The sequence below is a fragment of the Diceros bicornis genome, chromosome 5, assembly GCF_020826845.1.
Source record: "Diceros bicornis minor isolate mBicDic1 chromosome 5, mDicBic1.mat.cur, whole genome shotgun sequence".
Lineage (NCBI taxonomy): Eukaryota > Metazoa > Chordata > Mammalia > Perissodactyla > Rhinocerotidae > Diceros > Diceros bicornis.
This window is the reverse complement of record NC_080744.1, coordinates 22824680-22837933: the sequence shown is the minus strand read 5'-3', so window position 1 is coordinate 22837933 and position 13254 is coordinate 22824680. Positions and strand designations below refer to the sequence as shown.

General features: G+C 40.5%; 1 protein-coding gene across 3 annotated transcripts in view; it reads right to left on the bottom strand.

Annotated features, from left to right (window-relative positions):
- STXBP6 (syntaxin binding protein 6) overlaps positions 1 to 13254 on the bottom strand; it is a 226476-nt gene that overhangs the window by 37455 nt on the left and 175767 nt on the right. For 2 of the 3 annotated variants that reach the window (XM_058540806.1, XM_058540807.1), the window contains exons 3-4: positions 5490 to 5620; positions 4383 to 4548 (exon numbers count right to left, since the gene is read on the bottom strand). In XM_058540806.1, coding sequence (XP_058396789.1) covers positions 4383 to 4548; positions 5490 to 5620 — 297 coding nt within the window. The remainder of the gene's footprint in view (positions 1 to 4382; positions 4549 to 5489; positions 5621 to 13254) is intronic. The other variant, XM_058540805.1, reaches the window with a different exon arrangement.

The following is a 13254-nucleotide window of genomic DNA, read 5'->3' as shown; positions in this document are numbered from 1 at the left end:
GTCTAAAGTTATACACATGTGATTAACTCCTCCAAGGCATCTTTGAAGTACAAATGTGTTATCACACATGTAACAGTATATCATCATCTCTGCTTGCAATAAACAGAAAAATGCTACCATCTCAGAAGAAGTAAATATAACCTATATGAACCTAAGACTTCACTTTCAGCGCCTCTGATGATGCCATGAGGCCATGTCACATTTCAGGAGCCAGATTGACTCCACACCTTTGCCTTCAATCTCTGTGGGTTGCTGGGTAGCTTAGGGACATAGTAACTAAATGAATGGCTTTGTATTTTTGAAGGTTACCGATCTTTAATAACTAAAAGAGAGGTAGAGTGGCAGTTAGGAAAGACCAAGGCTTGAGGAATTTGTCCTAGCTTACAGGTCCTCCAACCATCCAGAGAAGAGAAGATGGCTGCAAAGATGCTGACAGAGCATGAGAAGAAACCAACACTTCCCCCCTTCACACTTGCTTAGAGCATCCTGCCCTCTTTCAATTTACAAGGGCCTTCACCCAGTCCTGTAGACTGCACACGTGTCTCCTGGATTCTGTAACCAACATCAGAAGATCAAAGCTTCCCAGTCTGTCCTCTGGAGATAAGGACATATGTTTGGAGGAGAGAATTTCAAGCATGCTAAAGAATCCATTTCTGTGTAACTGACTTTCCCCAAGGAAAGAAGAAAAACATGGTCGTATGGGATATATACAATTAAAATACAAGAGAAGAACTGCATGAAATTGTAGATATTTAAATGATAATCTTATTTGAACTGGTATTAAAAAAAGTATGGTTCAGTGGGAGTCAGGCAGACTTGCTTCCAGGCCTGTGACCTTGGTAAAGTCATTCAAAATCACTGGGCCTCAGTTTTCCTAATGATGGAGTTGGACCAGATGCAGAATACTTGAGAGGCCCAGTGAGTAGCCAGGGCTCCATCATATGCCCCATTCACTAAGACAGTTCATCTCTTTAATATACTGAAGTTCAGATGAACAAAAACAAAAAGCAAGATGATTTTAAGGGTCCTCGATGACCTTTATTTCCTGATGATCCTTCATTCTCAGGACAAAAAAAAAAAATGCTTAAGAGTTACCATCTTAATTATATATCTGTGATAAAACTAGACAAAAGTTGAAACTACCTATAATCTCTCGCCCTCTCCTTTTATATCCCTTTTTTAATACCAAGGAATGTGCTGAATTAAACATTTCCAAAAATTCCTGCACAACTCCAGGGGGCACCATTCATACCAAAGACAACATCAGTGGTGTTCCCTGGACTGGGGCGCTCAGTGGCCCTGAGGAAGATGCTTTTAGAGTGGAGAGGGCCTGTGTTTGAATCTCATCTCTGCCACTTACTAGCTATATGAACCCTGGCAAGCTATTTAATAATCTCTCTGATCCCATTTCCTTCTCTGTAAAAGGGAGACAATGTATTTCCAAAGGCTGCTGTAAAAATGAAATGAGATAAAATATGTAAAGAACCTGGTGCAGGGCAGCATACCAACATAAATGTTAGTTCTCTAAAATCGCAGAATCTATCACATCTCACAGTACAAAAAACAATTATGTCTACAACTTGTGGCCCACGCTATAAAGACAGACAAAAGGATATTGTGAAAGTTGGAACAGATCTCATCTGCTGAAGATGGGGTAGGTATCCCAAAAGTTAAAGGGGTTGGAACGTAGTGACCCAAGAATTACATAATTTTTAAGTCACCAAATCACAATAACTGGCAGAAAGGAAGACTAATCAGTGTGCTAATTAACTAGGGTGTGTTGGTACAACTGTTACCAAGGACAAGCAACTATTTAAATAAGACAGGTTGCACTCATTAAGCACATATGTGCTCCCACAAATTACATTGTGCTTAATTCAAACTTTTTTGTCTTCCTTAGGAATCGGGACCAGTCAATATTTAACTACACCAAAGTTTTGATTCTTAAATTAATAAGTGGCTAACCTCCACAGTAAGCTATAACTTAGGAATTATAAATTCTCAAAATGATAGAACTGAAAAGGATTTTAGATATCATCTAGTCTAACCTCCACATGTTACACCAGGGAAAACTGAGGTCTAAGGAAGATGAGAGACACCAATGGTCACAAAATGTAGAGCCAATTCTGGCACTTGGTCTAATTTTTTCTTCTTCTTACTACAGAGAATTAATCTTTAGCTTTATCCAATACACACACCAACAATTTAACATTGGATATATGGATTCCTGTCTGAACTCTGCATAATTTGGGGTTTGTAGGGCACTGGAAGACAGCTGAAGGACTGGGTCAATGACTGACAGAGCAGCTGGGTGGGACTGTGTGGGGAGGTCTGAGGATACTCAAGAAGGGAACGAAGAGCATATAGAAGGGCTGTTAGGGATCTGCCAGTCTGGGATTTGGGTGGTGGAAATAAGTGTCTAGTAAGGGAGCAACTACAGAATGATTCTCCATATCCAGGATGTAGCCGAGCGACTAGCACGTAGTAGGTATGTAGCACTTACTCGGTGTACAATTAGATGATGAACCAAGAGTGGATGAATGAATGAAAGGACCTGTTCTGAGAGAAGAAATGAGAACTTCAGAGGCAACAGAGAAGAGGGACTGCCTAGCTTAGTCCCTTAGGAGAAGAGGAAGAAAAGAACAACCAAAGCTCGCCTAATCTCAGCAGGAAGGAGGTGGCTCGTGTCCCTTGCAAGGACAGTGGAGTGAGTTTGTGGCTCTCCCTCTTCAGCCTCACATTTCCATTCTGAGGAAAGGTAGTGGTTCCTACAGCACTGCCTCTGCTTCTGGCCACTCTGCTCTCAGGATGGAACATGGAGAAGTGGAACGCTTCCGGGGAGTCTATCTCCAAGGGCAACAGAAATTTCAAATCCATAATGTCACATTATTTCTAAAGGGGACTCTGCTTAAGTGCTGGCCGTGCAAGCTACTGACCATACTGACGCGAAAATGTTTCATACGAGGCACTTCAGATCAAGAAACAGTCTGATTCTAGGGTAGCAGAGAAAATCCTATCTAACGAATAATAAGGGAAAGCTGGGATTTCCTGGCCAATTTTCCACTCACTGAAAACACAGCCGTGTGGTCTTAAGCCCGGTGTGCTTTGACCTTCTGCCAAGTATGTTAAGGCTGGACTTGCAAAGCAGGATTCATTTGAACAGCACTGGTGGCACAGACATGTTAGAAAGCTAGATCTCATTATATTTTCCAAACAGTAAGAGGTTAGTGTTTGATATTCTCTTTCCTTTCAACATCTATGTCTAATTGTTTTCATCTTTGTACCACAGGATGTGGCTAATGCACCACACATCACCTCTTATATTTTTCTAGGACTAAATAGAGAAGATATAATAAAAGACTCTGCATCAATGCTTAAGAAAGACCTTTCAAGGTTCTTATCATGTAAGCAACTTCACCTTTAAGAGGAACATTAATGCTTCAGTGGGTAACAACGAAGTATTGGACAGCGTCTTCTCCATACAACGTCCAGCAGACTAATGGCAAAATGACAGCAGCCCATCGGTTGCTAGGACAGAATAATGGATTCTGCCTCATATTCATGTATATATCATGGAAGATATATACAGGCAAGGAGAAGATGTAATGTCTCTAATGTGACCTTCATCTGCCATTTGATTAAGATAAAGTTGGTGCATTTTTTAAAGGATTTCTTTCAAAACCAGGAGAACAGGCCAGAGAAAAGACCACTGATATAAACACTCTTCCTCAACTCACAGAGTTATTGGCAAGGCTTTTATATTTTTAGCACAGTTTCAATTCCCTAAAAAGAAATGCCACCTAAAAGAAATGTGTGAAGCATCCTCTAAATGTTTCTCCTTCAGTTGCCAATGCTGGTACTCATCCCTCGGCTGGCTTACAGAACTCGTCCTAACTCAGCTCTGGACACCATTCAAGGAATAAGTATGAGACTAATCGCTGTTTGAAAGAAAGGGTCTACATCTATAAGAATTTTTATATTAATATTTGTAAAATATCTTGAGAAATAATAGGAAGAAGCAATCCAGAAAACAGTGTTCTGAAATGAAATTATAGAAATGGTGGTAAAGAAACCAAACTGAAAGGTTTTTCTAATTAAGAGAGGTTTGTTCTCATAGTACAAATCATCTTAGCTAAGTGGATAATTCTTATAAAAACACCAGCTTTTAGATAAGAGTGAAAACATTGTGTTTAGATTTAGCACTTGTCTAGATTTAGCATACAATGAACTCCCTAGAATGGTTCTCATGCTGCCTAGCTCTGAGCACATTGAGTCTTTTTATTTTTTTTTTGTCTTTAATTATGGTGCAGAACACTAACTTTTTTATGTACAAGTGAGTCTAAGGAAACAGGATGAGTCAAGTCACACAAATGCTCACTTACCTCCCATGATTTTGGATTGGCAGTTAATGAATTCTGGCTTCCTGTCCGTGAGGTACCTCTGGCAGGTGTGGTGGAGTATCTGGAAGAAGGTGCATTTTTCTGAGGCTGTGCTGGCTACCCACTGGTCAAAAGCATTTTCAAACAACAAATCAAACTCTGCAGAATCCTGGAAAAGACAGTGAAATAACTACTGATCTCAATCTATAAAAACTGCTGCTTCCAGCCTACCCCCAACAAAAGATTCATAAAGGCTAAAACATCTTTCAAACCTTTGGTCCTAATCATAAGGCTCGTCTTTATTAGCACCCAGGTGCATGGCAAGGACACCTTTCTCTGTTTATCAAGCAAACCCCAAATCTCACAGTATTTACAGATGTCCTTAGGAAGCTGGTATCACAGAAGTCCCTACAGTCTACTACACATTGACTTGTGTCAGAATTCAGATGACTTACTGCCTTTCCAATTACTCGGAAAAGGATTCCTTCAGGTTCTCAGCACTGAACCGTATTAATCCTGCCCCTCATCTTTGGTAGGAAAAGATTCTCCCTTATTATCTTAGCATATAGTTACAATTTACATTTCAGCTTTCCTCATTATTGATGCTTTGTGTAGTGAGTGGGTGTGAGTAAAAGAGAATGTGCTCTGAATAAATAATGCTACCATAAAATAGTTCTCATATTAAATCTAACAGAATTCTAACACATAATTTTTAAGATACCATTCATTGATTATTATTATTTTTTTTTGGTAAATAAACCTCATCATTGATGGCATTAGGAGATAAATGAAGCTTCAATGAACATGGAGTCTCATGTTGATAACCATGGGCATATCCGAACTCTGCTCTCTGCACTTTGCTGATAAACTTATTCCTAGAGGTAGCATTTCTTCAGTATGCATCCCCTTAGGTTTCTGCATCAAACATGATGAAAAGATTTATAATTCCCCCTAAGAAAGGCACAGAAATCAGAAAGTCGTAGTCACATAACTGAAATAGAGAAACAGCTTTGTGAAAAATGACACAGACAATTACCACCACCTCCAAGGTCAGTGAGCGAGTCATGGGGTAAAGAGACTGCTCCGCTCAACACCGGACAGTTCACTCACTCGATTAGGGTCGATGCCATTAACCTGGCGAAGCTGCTCCAGCATCCATTGTGATCTCCGCACGAACGACGTGGAGCCTTCAAACTGTTTGACCTTCGTGATGGACGCCTGTGTGGGTTTCTTGTTTGTCACTGCCAAGAAAAGACCACTCAGATTAGCGGGCGTGCAGGTTGGTTTGTTTCCTCACCCAGTGGTGTTTCTATCTTATACCCACATGCATATGCACAATGAGAGAGAAAGAGAGGAAAAAAATATATATATATATATAGAGGGAGAGAGAGAGAGAGAATGAATATGTGTGCCTTTGGTGAGGGGTGAACTCAAAAGAAACAGAAGTTATAATCCCCACTCTCTAGCAGTTACAATATAATTATAATCGTAAGGGCTGCCTCATTTATGTCTTCATCCATTCAAACTGAACGTGACTTAACCGAGTAACACCAAGCACGTTTCATGGAGGCTACAAGTGCACAATGACCAACCGCAGGGAAAGAAACACACAGGGCTGACCGGCATCAGGTAGGAGTCAGTGGGAAAGGCTGAATTTTAAAAGTGGAGGTTACTGGCTTCCCTAGGGAATTGCAATGCATGTTTCTAATTTTACAGTCAAGTATAAATATTTCAGGCTTCTGTGATAAGGAGTAATACCTCATTCCAAAAAACAAACAAACAAACAAAAAAAAACAGAACCATCTGGCTTTAAAATATAATCCAGTTTGTATCTAGTCTGTGTCTGATGACGACTGCATCTGGCATTCTGGGTGCCCCCTCTGCATGAATTCCGGAGGTCACTGCACCTGCAGGACCAGGACAGCTCCTCCTCCCGGCCTGGCTCTACCTTCACCACCTTCCATGCTGAGGATGTACAGTGTCTCCTCTCAGACAGACGTCAAGCACCAGCCACCCGGAGAGCGCCACTCTGGATATGTCTCTGTCTGCTTACTTCGTGACCTAGAGCCTCAAGGGTAGGGAGGAATTAAGTGTTTAAAAAGAGCTTTCCTAAAAGCTCCTTCTGAGCCCTGGCTGTAGGAACTGTAAGATTTAACAGAAACAATGCTATTTAAGGGACTAGGAAAGGTGGAAAGCACTACTTGTCCTAATGAATGCAATCCTAATAAGACTGGGCATCCGTGGCATATTCTTTCTTTGTTTCAAATCACTCCACAGATCCCACATTTTCAAAGTAACTATGCAGATGCTCAGCAGATGGCAAAGAGAATCCTTGAGGGATGAAGGACAGAAAGCCCCGACTCCAATCATGGTTGGTGGTAGGAAGAGTCTCCTTCACGCATACCAGAGTTCACTGAGGTTTCAGTGCCTGGGCTCCTTAAAGCAGGAGAGCAGGACCAAGAGGGGAAGGAAATGTGGGCACCCTGCCATTTGGTCTGATGAGAACTCTAGGGTTCCAGGACTGAAGACTGTTTTTATGATCTCAGTATAATCTTCTCCCTTTCCTCCTAACCACAATTTAGCAAACATTTTTTTTTTTAATTTCAAATAATACTTAAGTTTATTACCCATTATTTCAGTTCTATTTGGCTAAAAGCTTCTGAACATTTCACACCAATTATATTTACTTTCATGGTTAAAAAGTCATCATCCCCTTAATACCCACGATCAGAGGAAATTTTATAGTCTTCTATTCACAAACAGCCTGTCTGGCCTACAGCTCCACGTATAAGCCTGTTAAGTCCCATTAGGAACAACTATTCCCCTAACTAAATTCAGGCAATCTTACCGGTCTGCCCAGGGCTCTGTCTATCCACTTAATTTCATTCATTTCATGTGTCTCCTATGACACAAAAGGGAGATCTAATAGGTTTCTCTGATAGTCATGCTCTGCCCTTGTGTTTTAATATTAAAGGAAACAACACACCTGGAATATATGCAAGTCCTAAAGTGTGCTTAAAAGATTAAAGAATGCTTTTCAATAACAGGAAAACACGGGTTCCTGTATTAGATACACATCCCTAAACACACAAAGAGGATTTCCTCCTTTGTTTATGTAAATCACTCGACATTTAGGCATCCTGGGCAACATGAAGGTTTTCTTTCTAACTTTAAAGTTGTTGTGAATTCCTGTTTTTACTTCGGATCCATTTATTTCCAAGTAGTTTTACAGCATTATAAAAGCTCAAACACAATGCAGGATCGCTGTAATTATTGGCATGTTTAGGATTGACATTTTAGGAGGCAAGTTCCATTGGAAGTTTGCCACTGACATAAGAAGGGCAGGAACCCCACCCACACGACAGATGTCCCAGGGAATTGCTTCACCGCGACCCTACTGCAGAGCGGTCCTTTTAATGCAGGCAGTTACAACTCCATCCATTCCTGCCTTTTTCCCCCATGAATTTATTCCTTGCCCAGTTCTTGGAATCTGGGTAGTTTTCCTGGGCACTGAGCCCGGTTTGGTTTAATTTTTGTTTATTGTTATTATCTCCAACATCCCAGTTTCTATTTTGAAGTAGGTGCCTAAAAATTATATTATTATATACACATTATATAGAGTTAAATAAAGACTTTCCCCTTCTGAAATCAAATCACTCGCACAAACACACCATTGCCTGACTTTCTGAGTTCTGTGCTTGAAAGAGCCATGTTTTAACCCTTTCCTTGTTTTGCTGTTTACCATCACAGATAAAAAATAACCAAATTCCAGATGTCTAGTGAAAAACAGTAATTTACCTTCTCCTTTCAAAAGAAAGTTAATTGATAGCACACCCTGAAAAATGCAACCCAATGACCTGGAGCAGAATATCCTAGTGCTGTAGGTCCAGCTCCCCCACACAATAGACTCCATAGCCAATAACCAGGGCACTTCTGTCATGCCTTCAAATTCAGGAGGAAAAGGTAAATATGAAGGCATTTAAGGGGTAGGGTGGCATACTTCCAGGAAATACTGCAGACCACCCAGAATCAGCCCCAGCCCCCTGGTTGTCCACTCCAACCACATGTCAGAATCACTGGGAGTTTAACAACAAATATACCAAACACTGTGAACCAGAATCTCTGTGGTTGTGGCCCTGGCATCCATATTTTAAATCTCCCCACGTAATTCTGAGGCACACTGACTCCTGAGATCACTAAACTTGTGTATGTACTCATTTTACAAATATTTATGGAACATTAATTAGAAGGAAGACACAGAATAAGTTTTGTGGGCAATTCAAAGATTGAATAAGATGTGGTTCTGAAACAAGACCTTAGGTGGTGGGGGCGGATAAAAATGATGCAAAACAGTATTAAGGCTTAATAGGATAAATGACATAGGAGTCATCTGAGGTGTTGGAGGGGCGGTGGGAGGGAGGCAGCTTTAGGGACCAAGACAGAGCTGGGGAGGGTCAGGGACGCTTCGTGAAGTAGCCATATTCCAGGCAACACACCATTAGCCCTCCCCTGGACTTCTATGATTTCCCCTAAACTGGCTTCTCTGACCAGCTTGGCCATTCGAACTTAAACAAAGAAGACTGAACCATCTTTTAAAAATTCCTCAATGGCATCCCAAAGCCTTTAGAGTAACACCCAAGCTCCTCACCATGACCTGCAGGGCCCTAGAGGATCTGGCCCCTGAGGACCTCTCTGTTCTCATCTCCTTTCACTCTCCCCGCTTTGGTCCACCAAGCGTCAGACATCTTTTGCTCCTGGGAAACAGCAACCTCTTTCTACTCTTTGCAAACGCTGTTCCCATCACAGAAATACTCCTCTCCCCCACATTTTTTATGGTTTTACGGTTATCTGGTGTTCACTATTCAGATTTCAGCGTACATGTCAACTCCATAGAAAAAAACTTCTGTGATCATTTATCCAGGTAGGTTCCCTCCCCATGTTCTTTCTTTCACTGAACCCTGTTCATTGCAAAACAGGTCCATTTCAAACCTGGATAAAATATTCAACATTTGCTTCTCTGACATATTTGTGAAGAACAAAACCAGATTGCTATTATGTCTATCTAGTCCTAAAACATGAAGATGTGGATAAACCCCCACATGGATCTTTTAAGCTACCCCTTACCCGCCTGTGATACAGGAGCCTAAACGTTGACACGATAACAAACCACATTTTCCACAGCATTTAAAATTTTTAAAAATCTTTTTTATATAGCTTCGTTTTTTTTGTCTTGCACTTGACAACATGTCTGAGATAGCGGCAGGGTTATTGCTACTATCCCCCATTATACTTATAGACAAGGAAACTGAGGCACAGGAAGAGCTGACTTGCCAAAGGAATACTGTTAATGAATGAAAAACTATAACTCACACAATGAGCTTGGAGCCCACTGCTCTTTCCACTATAGCTTTTTGCTGCAACGTCAAATGCCACATTTTATTGGGTGTGGGATGCTCATTAAATAAGGATTAATTGAATCATTTTGTTCTAAAAATGATACCACTGTTGCGATTTTGACAATATCCCGAACGTTTTTCCTTACTATTTCTCTTTTTTACTTAAATAAGTTAGTGAAAAAAATACATATTAAAGCCATAAATAGATACACAGCTCTGCCCACATTAAATAGAAAACTGTAAAAAATACAATTAACACACAAATGCTATTAATTTCAAATTGGAGCATTGTCAGTGGAGCGCTCGGATCTGAGGTCTACTCTTTGGTAAATAGTGATTAGGAAGTGCAGTCAGGTGTTAAAGACTTTCACAACACAGATGTTCCCCTAGATATAATCGCAAAGCTTAACCGGAAGTGGTTTCTCTAAGATTACTGCGTCATACCCACTGGGGCTCACTTGGTCAGTCAAGTTTTGGGGTTATCTAAGCCTAACACTGCTTTTTCACTCACTCCGACTCCTGGAAGCCACTGCTGTCTATGGTGGTTTCAGAGGAAGACAGAAACATGGGGCCAACCAAATTCAGATCCTTTTACTACTAGCTTTGACAAAAACACTGTGGTTTTCATGGCCGCATGCCTCCTCTTCAGCTTTCATGTAGACTGGATCTACGTCTCAGCTGCAGTTAAGAAGCAGTGATAGGAGCTATGAGGTCCAGATTATGATCACCATCATTACTCAAGTGATGTAATATCTCTATCTCACGAACTAATGGCTTAACAAGGTCCTTTAAAAGATGGTCCCTCCATGAAACATTGTACAAAAATAAAATCAGACATTTAGCTACAGTCAAAGAACGGAGACCACCAGCCTTGCTTTTGCCCAATCAGAAAATTCTATTTAATTAAAAACCAATACACCAGCCAATAGCAAAGCACTTTCTTAGATCAAACCTAGTCTTGCAGCAAGTCAGGAACTGGTGGACGAGTGGACAAAGACTGATGAGGAAAGGAAAGACAGAGATGCAAGTTACTGGCATGTTATGCAAAACAGCAGAAGAGTGCGCACTGCCAGTGATTAAGAGGCTGGTCCTCCATTTCAATGGTTGAGAGACCACTTTTTTTTTAAAGAGCCACATTCTTTCCCCTACAATCTCATTATTCACAGCATCATTTCTCAATCATTCCAAACAGGAAAATCAATTTTGCCTCACATACAAAATATCTAGTCTCAGTCTTAAAATATTATTTTAAAGGAAATAATCAGCAGATAAAATTATTACTCACCACCTCTATATCCTCTACATCTCATCTTCCAAAGGCATTTTTGTATATTTACTAACATTTGCACAAACATTCTTTTACACATTAAATTCAAATTGAATCATCTTATAACATTATGTGGTCATTTCTATCAAAACAAACAAACAAAAAAGGAGCTGAAGAACAAATACTATCTACAATATAGTTTGATGTTGAGGCCAGGCAGCTAAAATGCAGAATTTACCATATCTATGTACCTAAGATACCTTAAAATTTCCTCATGCATAGTCTTACCATGATCTTATAGTTAAGTGAAGGTCAGTGTTTTGCGGTATGCCTTAGCTCTGTACTCTGCTGGAGTCTAATGGCCAGACATTTTGATTTCAACAAGACTGTTGATGAGAAATAAATAATTTGGAGCAAGAAAGAAAAGGGATATCCACATAGAATCTTATCAGGGCCACTCTCTAGCTGTATCAGAGGTGATTGACACGAAGGGAACAACAACAACAACAAAAATCCTCTGAAATGTGATTCAGGAAGGAAAAGCAAGATTGAGCATACCTTCTTGGTGCTGATGTGGTGAAGAAAGAAGTTAACAGGCCAAGGTGAAAAACGATTACTTGGAACTGGTTTCCTTAATGCTCTTCCAGAACTCTAATGTATGATAATTCTAGGTGGATTTCACAGTATTTATGGAGAAATAAAGATCAGGTGTGAGGCTGCATCAGCAATTTTATTTGGAGAGACGGCTGAATGTTTACAAAGCTTACAAACAAAAATATCTAAATTGTTACCTCAAATACTTTCAGAATAGGGACACGTCATCACCACTATAGTTAATGGGAAATGGAGCATGGTGCGCTCTGCGCGGGGTTATGGTTTGCTTCTCACAGTGTTTCTCAAAGGTGTGTTATGATTTAGGACATAGTGAATGTTGAGACTCCACAGGCTCCAACCAGACCAATTCATGAAATGGCCAAGTTTGTCTTTAGGGCCCTATCCCTCTCCTCCCCGTGTTGGGGACTGGGGGCTCTCTGGCCAGATTCCTGATAGGACCCAAGTAAACCTGAAAGGGCATTCTCAAATCTGTGTGTTTTTAGGAAGAGGTTTCTAATCCAAATAAATAATAGCCACCACAACAAAAATCATGGCACTTCAGTCATGAGCACCAAGCCAGTAGGGAAGAAGGCAGGATGGCCTTCAACAGTCCCTGCTCCACTAACCCCAAAGGGGAGGGAAGGGGAGAGTCAATGCATAGGGCTTTGAGGTTTGTTTCTTTCTTTTTTTTTTTGCTAAGGAAGATTAGTCCTGAGCTAACATCCATGCCAATCTTCCTCTATTTTGTATGTGGGACACTGCCACAGCATGGGTGACGACTGGTGTTAGGTCCACGCCTGTGATCTGAACCTGCGAATCCAGACCGCTGAAGTGGAGTGCTTGGAACTTTAACCACTAGGCCATGGGGCCGGCCCTGAGGTTTGTTTCTTAAAATAGACTTCCTTGGTCTACAGAAGGGATAGCCACAAAAAAAAAAAAAAAAATTTTCCACACAGAAGATTCCTTATTTGGTATCACTAGTTTCTCAGCCTATAGCTACATCACATTCTCACCTCCAAATTGGAGGAAGAAGGGGAGAAGGAGGAGGAGATTGAAAGTCTAGGAAGTTTCTCCAAAGGGATACTGAAAAAGGAACTGTTTGTATGGGAAACTTCTTTCTTGTATAGAAGTTTGGATAAGTCCTTCAGTAGAATGAGAAGAATAAGAAACATCTTGCATCAAGCATACCTTAGGAAGGATGCTTTTAATACGAACGTACAGCACCATATGGAGAGGAGCTAACAACTACACATTAATAGAGCAAGCAAGCCCCCTACACCAACTTTGCAGGAAGTACAATCTGGTTTTAATATTTCCAAATTACCAATAAGAAAACAGCATGACTTTGGTAATGCACAACTTCAACGTCACATGCCAATATGAGATCTAGCTGGTACTTCCAAAACCTAGTCCCTTCTAGTTGTAATCTTCTTTACCCTGTTCATAATTTTACTATATTTTTAGCAGTAAAAATATGTATACTTTTATTTTGAAAAGGTATTCTACTTTTCAAGTCAATGACAGGTTCAGGTACACTACAGGTAGTCTTGAGCTGTTAAATCTTTAGCCTGAAATCAGGAAGCTTAATCCCCAGAAGGCTTGAGTTCCCCACTGCAAG